This window comes from Podarcis liolepis, assembly GCF_965112155.1.
Source record: "Podarcis liolepis genome assembly, chromosome: 9".
NCBI lineage: Eukaryota > Metazoa > Chordata > Lepidosauria > Squamata > Lacertidae > Podarcis > Podarcis liolepis.
Genome location: NC_139564.1, coordinates 20,967,087 through 20,979,663, shown reverse-complemented (window position 1 = coordinate 20,979,663; position 12,577 = coordinate 20,967,087). Strand labels below are relative to the sequence as shown.

The 12,577-nt window shown below is 42.8% G+C and overlaps 2 protein-coding genes across 3 annotated transcripts in view; one reads left to right on the top strand and one right to left on the bottom strand.

Annotated features, from left to right (window-relative positions):
- The window catches only part of LOC310686130 (uncharacterized protein C4orf17), a 101,239-nt gene that overhangs the window by 56,497 nt on the left and 32,165 nt on the right, over positions 1–12,577 (bottom strand). The window contains exon 1 of one of the 2 annotated variants that reach the window (XM_083459317.1): positions 10,723–10,814. The exons of the other annotated variant lie outside the window; for it this stretch is intronic. The gene's annotated coding sequence lies outside the window, so the exon portion shown is untranslated. Of the gene's footprint in view, positions 1–10,722; positions 10,815–12,577 lie in introns of those variants that run through there. 2 annotated transcript variants of the gene reach the window in all.
- On the top strand, positions 3,747–11,674 carry LOC310686123 (alcohol dehydrogenase 1B-like). Its single transcript, XM_083459293.1, has 9 exons — positions 3,747–3,875; positions 4,632–4,733; positions 5,716–5,854; positions 6,932–7,019; positions 7,127–7,343; positions 7,755–8,018; positions 8,882–9,017; positions 9,525–9,663; positions 11,021–11,674. The coding sequence occupies exons 1-9, from the start codon at positions 3,858–3,860 to the stop codon at positions 11,043–11,045; spliced, it is 1,128 nt and encodes a 375-aa protein (XP_083315419.1). The 5' UTR covers positions 3,747–3,857; the 3' UTR covers positions 11,046–11,674.

The following is a 12,577-nucleotide window of genomic DNA, read 5'->3' as shown; positions in this document are numbered from 1 at the left end:
TGCACTGGGTCACCCCAAATTCACCATCAGATCACATAGCATGTCCATGGCTACAGCCTGCACCGAAAAAATCACACATCCACTGTTTCGTTCAGAATATTTTTTTTCTTGTTTTCCTTCTCTAAAAACTAGGTGCGTCTTATGGTCTTATGGAGCAAAAAATACAGTATCTATCATCTATCCATCTCTCTAATCATCTCACAGAGTCAAAATACATGCTACATTATTTGTGGTTTTACTACACTGTGCCTACTTTGAAGGCAAAGCAGCTGCAGGGCAACCTCCAATCCAGAACATGTTCCTAATCCAGTTTGGGACCCCACCACAGTTTTCTGCTGAAAATCATTCTCCTCCCAGATACTGTTAGCGCTGATATTTACTGTACTTCCAGCAGAAACTCTGGAGGCAAATGGTTGCGGCTGGGTTGCTCAGCAGGGAGTTGTGGACTGAACCTTTCAAAATACCTCTTAAGATATTGTAACTGTCATGCCCCCGCTGGAGGAATCCTCTTTGCAGGTGGATCATCTGCTTCCCAAAGCAGATGCTACAGGGGAGCAGGTTATGTCAATGAACAGGGAGATGGAGCAGGAGGATCTGGGACCTTCGGAGGTGACTGCATCCCCAACCCCCTCCACAAGATACAGGGGTCCCAGGAACAGTATCAGAGGTAGAGGATGAGCTGCCACTGAGTCCAAGGAAGCTGTAGCATCTAAAGGTCAGCTGTAAGACACTGGAGTGCCTGCCTGAAGAACAAGGGCTCATTAGGAGTAAGCGGCTACTTGTGGAGAAGCTACACCTCATGAGTAGACCAAAATTCTGAGGCACTCCAGATGGTCTGCAGCAGTGTATTTTGGACACTGAAGACTCATGGTTTAAACTCTCAAGTTTCTGGCAGAAATGCCACAACAACATCCTTCTTGATGTGCCACCTGTCTGGTTACTACATCTGAGTTTTTGTTGTTTGGACCTTGCCTCATTTGTTGTGACTTTCCTTTTGCAATTGCCCCTGTGAGTGGACTTGGGATTCCTACATTTGCTTTCATCTGAAGCAAAACAGTGACCAAGTTTTGCATGATGATTCCTGATATCAAGGAACAGGCTTTTGCAAATAATAATAATAATAATAATAATAATAATAATAATAATAATAATTGTACCCCGTCCATCTGACTGGGTTGCCCCAGCCACTCTGGGAGGTTTCCAAAATTTATAAAAAAATAATAAAACATTACAAGATGATGCAACTTTTTTCTTTTCTTTTTGACTCTGAGGATTCCTAAGCATTGGTGGGTACAAAGCTACTACTAGTCTATCTATCAATGGCAAAGCTAAATATCCACTGACTAAATGCCAGGCTTAATCATTGATTTTACTTGAATGTCAATATGCTTTAGAAATCAGTCAAGGGCAATGGGTTTAATATTTGCCTGAAATTTAAGGCTTTGTTAGGCATTCAGGGTGACGGTGCAAAATGTGTTTAGCAAACTTTTCCTCTCATTATAAAGCAAATATCTCTGCTAGGGCTTTCTGCAGGGGCAGAATATTTCAGAAGACACCCAGCAGAGGCAGATTTAGGGCATCATGACGGTTCTACTGCCTTGGACATGGAGCCTAGTGGGTGTTTCAGGGTGTCTCATCTATAATGTAGTCAACTGAGCAGAACAGAAGGCAAAGGGGGGGATGTTGGCCTCACATTGGGCATCAATGAAATTTTAAAGACCAAGGTCCGCCCCTAGAATGCTATGTGGGGTAAAACACAAGCAAAACACTGTTATAAACTATGTCAGTCAGGAGACCTATCCACATATGGTAGGAATGCAGATTTGCTGCAGAGTGTTGCAATTCTGTGTTTGCAGAAATTATCAGCTATTGCTGGATGAGCACCCAGTTCTAGCATTACTAAATATTGGGCAACCTGGCGACCTTCAGTTGCTTCATTGGAAACTGGTAGCCCTCAGCAGGCTGAATGGACGTGGAAAGCTACTGGAAGATGAAGGGCTTTTCGGTGAAAGGCTGGCTTGATAAGATATGGGTTATAGCCTCCTTGGAGCACTGGGTGTGTCAAAACAGAGACATTAAAGGTAATAAACTTAATGGAGTAGGGTAGCACTTTCCTTCGTATGCAAATAGAGAAGGACACTAGATTCAGCCTCCATTAACACAAATTACATTAGGGAGGATGGAACACTATTTGAGAAATACATACTTGGAGATCTCCTGAGAATAGTGCATGAACACAATCTTTGAACAAAATACTTTTATTTCTGTACGATCAATGGCAAATGTGTGCTTTGTACATCCTGTTTTCTTCTTTCATGCATTACTTTGTGAAAACGGCAATTTTTTAAAAATTAAGAGCAGAGAAACAACCCTTTTTCATATGATTTTTAAAAATAGAAATCAAAGCAAAATATTAGAACCTTGATTCAGAAAAACAGCTTTTGTGTGAAGAGACTCGCTTCCTAAATCAGGAACTAGATGCAGATGATGCAGACACATTTGTCTTGTACGAGGTATTCAGTACGTCCTCCAACCCATTTACCCTGTACAATGTGATTATGGGGTGCCTTTTTGTCCCTACTGCACTGCAGATAAGGAATTGGATTCCCAGCCACTGACACAGGATGTGTCCATGCTGCTTTTTATAACTGTGCTATTATTATCATTATTTTTAAAAAATGTGTGTGAGAGAGTGAGAGAGACAGAGGGCATGCAGCTGTAAACTAGTAATTCAAAAGACCTTTAGAACAGAACAAAGAGATGACAGCTGTACTTCAGAGCTGTCTTTCTCTGAAAGCAGCTTTTTCAGAATCTTGGATGCGGCCTGCAGTTACTATAGCAAAATTACTAATATCATTTCCATTAAATTGATGGGGATTGTAGTCCCAAAGCAGCTAGAGACCCAAATTTGGGAAACCCTGCAAAGGGATCTGGAAGGAGTGGCTTCAGTTCCGAAGCCCAGTCAGGAGGGAGGGAGGGCCAGAGTACTCCTCAAGGCAGCAACCCCGCAAGGGGTTTGTACTTGATGTGTGTCATTAGGGGCCTCTTTGCCTTGAGTTGACCCCACAGAAATACAGGCGGGCTGGCATTTAACTGGTTTCCCCAATGCCTGACCAACCCCTTCATCTGTAATCAATAAAGTTGTGCCGATATTTGACCCAAGCAACGTGTCCCGTGTGTTTATGTCAAGATGGTCATGGGTGATGGGGGCATGATGGGGGCATGTGGCAGGGCCAAGTTCCCCAAAAGTTGCGCCCTCACTACGAGCAGCGTCATCAAGATCAGCTCCGACAGCAGCTCCGATTCCAACAGAAGGATGGAGAGTGATTTCAACTCGTCCCTAGAGTCCCTGTTCAAAAACGACAATGTGATCTTCAACGGCTACGCTTGCGACGATCGGGGTGAGGGGTTGTTTGGGCTTTCTTATCACCATTGTTAATTGCTATCATCTTTAATCACACACAGTGCTAGCCCTCCTGATAGCAGACTCACGGACCAGAGTCGCCCATGGGGTGGGATCCGCAACGGATGCGTTGCACAGTTTGGAAAATATTAAAGCAAATTTTCATGGAGGATACGGCTCTTATTTCCTTGAGTGCAATCTAAATATACAGTGTATTGTACCACAGCTGAGGACTCTTAACCTTGTGAAATTGCAGTTGTGAAATTGCAGGTGAAAACAAACTGAACGTACAGGAGTGGCCACATTTCTTGGTGTTGAACTGGGGAAGGGCTATGTTTAGTTGAAAGATAAACCAAATATTTGCAGCAAAACCTTTGTACTTCTAGGAGGACAGACTAGAAGCTCTGAAACAACATAGAGGAAGCAGATACGGTATATTACAAAGCTCAACATCATGAGCACTGCAGGGAAAGTAAGTAGATGATTTCTTTTAAAGTTGTTTTTTCAGCACCAAGATGCATAAATAGCTTTAAAAAATACAAAAGGGGCTTATTGTACTATAAGCAGGAGCAATACATTCCTTGAGGTTCATCCAAGAAGTTCTTGGAAGTTTCATCTTAGGGGTTCCTGAAAGTTTCTTCCATTTTTCTCCTCCTGGAACGCCATCATTAATACCGAACCAGTGAATGTTAAACATGCTTTCAACTGGGGAGGGAGAAACATCCAGCAAGTTGAAAACTAGCTCAGTGGTCATCAGGGCTTCAATCCTAAATAACTTAACCAGGGAGTAAGCCCTGGTGAAGATTGTAAAAAGATGTCTAATTGAAAGCCACCCTGAGGAATTTGTCTATAGGCATGGCTTTTTTTCAGCTGGAACTCACCAGAACTCAATTCCGGCACCTCTCAGATGGGTGCCATTGCCATTGTAAGAGAACAAAGGAGGCATTCATGGTGAGTTCCAGCACCTCTTTTTCCAGAAAAATAACACTGGTATTGGGGCGCATATTAAATATTAAACATGCAGAGGATTGCAATGTTAGCTGTGTGGAAAAATAGTATATGATCTTCTGTTATTTCACAGGACATTGAAATCAGAGCTGTCACTGTAAACTGTTTTGAGGTTTTGTAGAATCAAGTGGTATATACATTTTATTGGGGGTGGGGATTGCCCAGGATAGGATTGCACAGTTACATACAGAAATACTGTTATGATATTCTATTATCTCAGGTCATTAAGTGCAAAGCTGCCATTGTCTGGGAAGTCAAGAAACCATTTAGTATTGTGGAAATAGAAGTTGCCCCACCTAAGGCACATGAAGTCCGGATTAAGGTAAGAGAGACAAACCAAAAATGGCATTTCTGCAGATTGTTAGTATCTGCACTAGGGATGAAGAAATTTGATTCAGTTTGCATTTAAAGATAAATCTACCTAATTTATGCTTTCAAAAACAATATGAGAATGGGGAAGGGCTGCAGCCCTGGAGGAGCAGCTGCTTTGCTTGAAAAAGTCTGAAGATGAATCACTGGTATCTCCAGGCAGGTGTGGGAGAGTCCCTAGTCTGACTCTCTGGAGAGCTGCTTTCCGTCAATGTGGAAAATGCTGATGGACCAATGGTCTGACTCAGCATAACAACAACAACAACAACAACAACAACAACAACAACAACAACAACAACAACAACAACAACAACTTGTACCCCACCCACCGGACTGGGTTGCCCAGCACCTCTGGGTAACTTCCAACAGAATATTAACAAAGGTCAACACTAACACTTTGAATTGTGCTTAGAAACACATGGGGAGTCATTGTAGATCTTTATAGCAAACATGTATATATTAGGAGAAATTTGCACTGAAATCCTGATGAATTTTCATGAGTACTTTAAAACAAAAACCTGCAAACTGATGTGGAAATGTAGGAGAGTTTTGAACCCCTGCAAGTTCCTGCAGGCAAGGGATTGTGAGCAATATCGTGAGAGGTGTTTCCAGGACCAAGGTGAAACTCAAAAGCTCCCTGGTTATTTTTGCTATTGGATGATGGGTGTCAATTAAAGACTTCCTTTTTCAAAAAACACACAAAAAAACCTGTTAAGTGGAGATCTTTAACCAGTCTGAATTAGATGTGAAATCGTTTTCACACATGAAATTATTTTTAATTGCTTTTAAATATTTGTACATGTTGATCTGTTAGCAATTGTTTCTATTATTTATGTTTTTACTGCAATATCATTTTGAGATATCTTATGGGAGGTAATTCATGAACTGAATTTTTAAAAATAATATAAAATAAAAAACTTTCTCCTTTAACCCAGATTTTGGCGTCTGGAATCTGTCGCTCCGATGACCATGTACTAAGTGGGGCATTGCAGGTAAAATTCCCCATTATTCTTGGTCACGAGGCAGCTGGTGTTGTAGAGAGCGTTGGGGAAGGAGTTACCTGTGTGAAACCAGGTAAGGTAAAGCAGAGTGCAACCAGAAAATATCAACTCACAGCATTGGTCAACAAGGATCAAACGAAACTAGGAGAGCCAACCAACTGGTGGAAGAATAGCCAAGAAAGTGTTTTCTTTAGGGAAGGGCGGTCAGCTCTGGGCCAGTGACTAGATTTTTAATGTAAATGCCAGAATTTGGAATCAATTGCTAGACATTTCTGAATAGGAGTCAGCAACATTATTTCTACTTAACTGGTGATATTATTATTACTACTACTACAACTCTACTACTACTATCACTTGCCAGGGTGGGTCACAACTACTTAAACTTGCAATACTACCGTAATTTAAAACAAATTGCAGTCAAGAGAATAGGGTAGTCCCTATTCTCAGGTGCCAAAAACCAGGACTGCTATACTGCCAGCACCCCAAAATGTTGATGAAAGAGGAACTACCAAAAAGGCCCCTTCTACTGATTTGAATGTCCCAGAGCAGGTACTCCCAAACTCAGCCCTCCAGCCCTCCCCACTTCACAGCTAGCTGCACAAGAATCTGCAATGTTCATGACATACCCTCCAACATTGCTCAGATGAAAATAGGGACATTTCTCACTTCCCCCCTCCAACTGACCCCCCTCAACCCCCTCCCCAATTTTGTACTGTCCCCCGCCCTCAAAAAAGCATTTCCCAGCAGAGGAAGGGTAAGTGCCATCAGCACTGCACCAATGTGACACTGTACACATGCCCTCCACCATCTTGAGAAAACCCCTTAATCCTGACCGGATTTGATTCTTTGGTAGATTTACAAAAAGAAAAACACACTGCAATAGATAAATTTTAGAAAGGGGCAAGATTAGAAACAGACACACAGAGCATTAAAAAAAAGAAAATCAAGATTCCTTGCACTCCACTTTGGTTGGCTGTCTTGGCTCAGCTCAGCTGTCCCATCACACTGGCCATTGACCATGCTTGCTAGGGTTGATGGGAGTCATAGTCCAGCAACATCTGAAGGACTGAAGGTTCCCCAAGCCTGTGGTATGTACTAGCTTGTCCGAATATTTTAAGCAGGCTAATGATGGTATTTTCATCATTCCCAGGAGACAAAGTCATCCCACTCTTTGCCCCACAATGTGGAGAATGCAGTGCATGCAAACATCCCAGAGGCAATCTGTGCAAAATGGGCGAGTGAGTTGAAGTTGTTATTTGAAACAGTATTGGAAACACCAGCAGTGCAAATGTTAGATTAAAGAAAACACAACCCAAAGCACGATTTTCCTTTCTTCATCTTTTAGCCTTGCCGCCTCTGGAGTAATGCGCGATGGCACCAGCAGGTTCACTTACAAAGGCCAGCAGATCCACACCTTTGCTGGAACTAGCACTTTCGCAGAATACACTGTGGTGCATGAGTCTGCGGTGGTCAAAATTGATGCTACAGCTCCTCCAGAAAAAGTGTGTCTGATTGGCTGTGGGTTTTCTACTGGCTATGGTGCTGCCATCAACAGTGCAAAGGTAAGGGTTAAACATTGGTAATGCTTATATTCAGTGTGGGGAATTTGTGGCAGGTCTAGACAGAAAGCGGAGGACAGGTGGACTCTGGGCCTCTGGCACAGAACCAGGTGAAAGCACAGTCAATACTGTAAATGAATCAAAACAACATAAAATAGCAAAGCCACCAAATACCCACCAATCCACTGGATGTACACTCATGACCTGAATTCACGTTCTTGCTACAGACGTAGTTCTCCAGCATCTCACCTCTCTCTTGGATGTTTTGAATATCAAAGAGCAATCCCATCCACAACCAATTGCCCAGGGGGAGCACCCTTGCCATCATATACTGAAGGAGAGACCCAAGTACTGCAGGGGGTTGGAATAGATGGTCTCTTCCAACTCTACAATTCTATGATTCTATGATTTCAGGTGGAGTCTGGTTCAACCTGTGCCGTTTTTGGTCTGGGAGGAGTTGGCCTCTCAACTGTCATGGGCTGCAAAGCAGCTGGAGCTTCCCGAATCATTGGGGTCGACATCAACAAGGATAAATTTCCCAAGGCTAAAGAGATGGGAGCTACAGAGTGTGTCAACCCTATGGATTTCAAGAAGCCCATCAATGAAGTCTTGTATGGCTTGACAGACGGTGAAGGTGTTGACTATTCATTCGAAGTGATTGGGCGCACAGACACCATGGTACATGCATGAAGACAGAATTTTACTGTCCTATTTTGAAAAGGGAAGATGGAATTTCCTGCATTCCTGTTCTTCAGTGGTTCCTATTTTTCACTGGGTTGTGATCCGATAATCTGTTGTAGCAAGGGCCTTGAGTTCTGAGACAGTAGGATGTGTCAGAGTTTTAAACATCCTCCACCCATTGATCAGGTAACTTATGGAATAATGTGAGATGGGACTCAGGCATGAGGGGCTCATGAAGGGTGAGAATGATCCTTTTGGGTGATTCTTCTCTCCCACATAAGCCCACTCCCCAGCATCCATTCCCACATTCTTCAGAAGGCCCTCACCATCCAAAAAGGCTTTTCAGGGTGTGCATGTAGCTGGGCAGGGACGCGGGTGGCGCTGTGGGTTAAACCACAGAGCCTAGGAATTGCCAGTCAGAAGGTCGGCGGTTCAAATCCCCACAACGGGGTGAGCTCCCGTTGCTCGGTCCCTTCTCCTGCCAACCTAGCAGTTCGAAAGCACATCAAAGTGCAAGTAGATAAATAGGTACGGCTCTGGTGGGAAGGTAAACGGCATTTCCATGCGCTGCTCTGGTTCATGGCCACATGACCCGCAAGCTGTATGGCCAATAAAGCGAGATGAGCGCTGCAACCCCCGAGTCGGTCACGACTGGACCTAATGGTCAGGGATCCCTTTACCTTTAGCTTTATGTAGCTGGACATGGGAGGAAGAAAAGATAGGGATGTTTTCTTCCATTGCTATTAATATGCTATGAACAGTAAAAATCTTTGAGAGGTCTGACTGTGTCGTGGAAGGTGATCATGGATGGTGTTTCTCCTTGCCTTCATTCAAGAGTCATGCCTTTGGATTTCCTACAGACTGCTGCCTTGGCTTCCTGCCACATGAATTATGGGACCAGCGTAGTTGTCGGAGTGCCCCCTTCAGCTTCTGAAATTACCTTCTCTCCAGAACTTATCTTCACGGGGCGCACTTGGAAAGGATCTCTATTTGGAGGTATGGGCCTACTAGCTTTCTATCAAGAGAGCACATTTCAAATTCTGAAACAGTGTTGAGGGCGCCCTTCACAAAATAGCTTGGGGAGGCAGCGGGTTGTGCCATAAAACGTCTGTCATGGGGAGCATGGCATAACACAAAATTAGAGAAACACCTTAATTTGTTCATTATTCCCCCAACCCCAGAAAATACTATTTAGATTTTTAAAAAAATCATGCACTTACCATGTGAAAATACATTTAAGATCTCATGCAGTTTGGCTCTCTGTAGGCTTTCCATGCAAGCTCTTGCCCCATAATTACGTACTACGTTAGTATCTCCTCTATCTCCCTCCCACCCACAGATCTGTCATAACATCAAGGCCAATCTCATTGCATAACCCAAGTTCAAAGAAGGTTTCAGGCTATAAATTTGTAGGACTGCCAGACCTCTAACCAACATTTTGCTCCTTTTTTATGGCATCATAATTAGAGTACCATATCTTAACTGTGCACTTACTGTTTTTAGGTTGGAAAAGCAAAGAAGCTGTCCCCAAGCTGGTTTCAGATTTCATGGGGGGGAAGTTTGCTCTGGATCCACTAATTACCCACACTTTGCCTTTTGATAAAATCAACGAGGGCTTTGAACTGCTGCGTTCAGGAAAAAGGTAAGACCTTTCCCCACCCCCACCCCTCAATATTGTAGTGGAAAAGGCAGGGTGCCGTTCTGAGAGTCATAGCCATAGTCATTATAAGATTACACAATCTTCCTCTGGAGTGACTCAAGCTAGGAGGTTGTTTGTGTTGTAGACTAAAAATGGATGTATGGGACTTCCAACACAATGTTGTATTGAAGAGTTTTTCTGTACAATATGGGGGGGGGATTGGATCCAGTTCTCCTGACTGCAGTGGCCTGCTGACCTGTCAATCACATGACATCACTATATTGGGTGACCAGGTTTTCCTTTGTAGCGTGAGCTGGGCTTGCGTACACATACCCTAACCCCTCTCCAGTTTAACTCAAGACTCATTCACTCCAACACCCCCCCATAAGACCTAGATTTAAAATGAAGTCTACGCTTTATTCATCTACCAAAAAAAATGTGGGCAAAAACAGAGAGATTAGCTTGATCATGGTTAGATTCTAGTACTGAAAGTTGCATGAGCTATTTACGTACAAAGAAACAGAAGACAAAATGGAGAAACGGACACCTCAAAGAATGAAAATGAATAACTAAATGGGACAATGAAACCCATGTAGAAACAACGCAATGTACATCCATGCAAATATGGATGTTCACAAGCAAGACTTGTGCCACAACTGTGGTCGCTCCGCATCTCATTAGGCTGAGCAACAATTGATTTATAAACTGAAATTGATACTGTTTTGGATGGGGCAATGAAATTACACCCACAAACTGTTTAGCTTGATGCTTCTGTTAGGGACAAATATGCATTTATTTCAGCTTCCTGTGATGGCATAAATGAATAGGATCGACTTGTCGTGTTTTTTCTTGTGCAATTCTTTTTCTCAGAAACACTTTTATAGGCTTATCACCAGGCTTCGTATTTCCTCTTTTTCACACCCTTTTCTTCTCTTTTTCTTTTATCACTTTATTCCTTTATAAATGAAATCCTTCTAATAAAATGTTAACTATAAAAAAGGTTTCCTATTTCTGTACAGGTTCAGACTTCCCTCTCCACCCCCCACTCTGAAAATTACTCACTGTGTTTGCTATATACTCTTCCTTTTTCTGCTCCTCTGACTGTAAGTTGTGGTAGTTGTGTTAATATTGAATTTGAAAACGTTGTAACCCACCTGGAATGCGATGGCAGAGGGTGGATAATAAACAGAATGAATGGATGGTGCTTAAAAGATCACCTTCCCTTAATATCAACTGGATCAAGCCTTTCATTAGAAATTTGTGGGAAGATCTTAAACCTACTGAAATATTAGCCTATTAACATTAAAAATCTAGCAGATATTATCACCCTTCCATTTAAAACTGTTTTTTAATGTTTCAGTATTCGCACTGTCCTGGTATTTTAAAGTCCATGGTGAGGAGGAAGAATACAAGACAATGACCTTTGCAAGCTCAGATTGCCACATTGCCTAGTAGGACATATGTGAAAACGACTGGACTCTGCAATGTCATCACGTTTTTCCTCCAAATGCAACAGAAGAAAATTACCATAAACACAATCTTAGGTTGTGATTCAAACTATCAATATCCTGTTTATTGAAGCAACAACACAAATAATTTTTATCATGTATTTCAAAGGTGAGAGGTTGGGTAGTTTAGGCAGCTGTCTTATGTATATTTGGGAGCAAGTCACACTCAACCCAGTGGAGTATACATGCTGCAAATCAGTAGCTTCAAATCTCTCTACAGAGATTCCTAAGAATTGGTGGGTACAAAACTACTAGTCTATCTAACAGTGGCAAAGCTAAATAGCCACTGGCTAAGTGCCCGGCTTAATCATGTTGATATTTTCACCCCTCCCACTGACAGAATCTCCTGATCTAAAGTTTTGAGAAAGGAGGGGGCGGAAACTGCTATTCTCTTCTTCCGCTCCTGACTGATTGCCTGACTCTGTGTGTGGAGAGAGTCCTATCTATGAAAGCCAGTAGTTCGTTAGTTTTTAGTAGCTATTAGAAATAAAAGGTGTTATGCTTCACAGCTAGCTTCCGCGTTATTTATACTCTGCATGAGTCTGGTGCTCAGAATGCACAGTTGTGGGTCCAGTGCACTGGGACCTGCTTTCCAGGATTGGAAGGTCTCTGAAAGTGCTCCAGTCGCCTAGCCCAGTCGGGGCAGAACCAGTTATTGAGCCCAGTCGCTGCACATTGGTTGAAAGGCATACTGACAAATCCTTGATTTTACTTGAATGTCAATATGCTTTAGAAATCAGTCAAGGGCAATGGGTTTAATATTTGCCTGAAATATAAGGCTTTATTAGGTATTCAGGGTGACAGTGCAAAATGTGTTTAGCAAACCTTTCCTCTCATTATAAAGCAAATATCTCTGCTAGGGCTTTCTGCAGGGGCAGAATATTTCAGAAGACACGCAGCAGAGGCAGATTTAGGGCATCAAGATGGTTCTGCTGCCTTGGACGCTGAGCCTAGTGGGTGTTTCAGGGTGTCTCATCTATAATGTAGTCAACTGAGCAGAACAGAAGGCAAGGGGGGGGGATGCTGGCCTCACACTGGGCATCAATGAAATTTTAAAGACCAAAGTCCGCCCCTAGAATGCTATGTGGGGTAAAACACAAGCAAAACACTGTTATAAACTATGCCAGTCAGGAGACCTATCCACATATGGTAGGAATGCAGATTTGCTGCAGAGTGTTGGAATTCTGTGTTTGCAGAAATTATCAGCTATTGCTGGATGAGCACCCAGTTCTAGCATTACTAAATATTGGGCAACCTGGCGACTTTCAGTTGCTTCATTGGAAACTGGTAGCCCTCAGCAGCCTGAATGGACGTGGAAAGCTACTGGAAGACAAAGGGCTTTTCGGTGAAAGGCTGGCTTGATAAGATATGGGTTATAGCCTCCTTGGAGCACTGGGTGTGTCAAAACA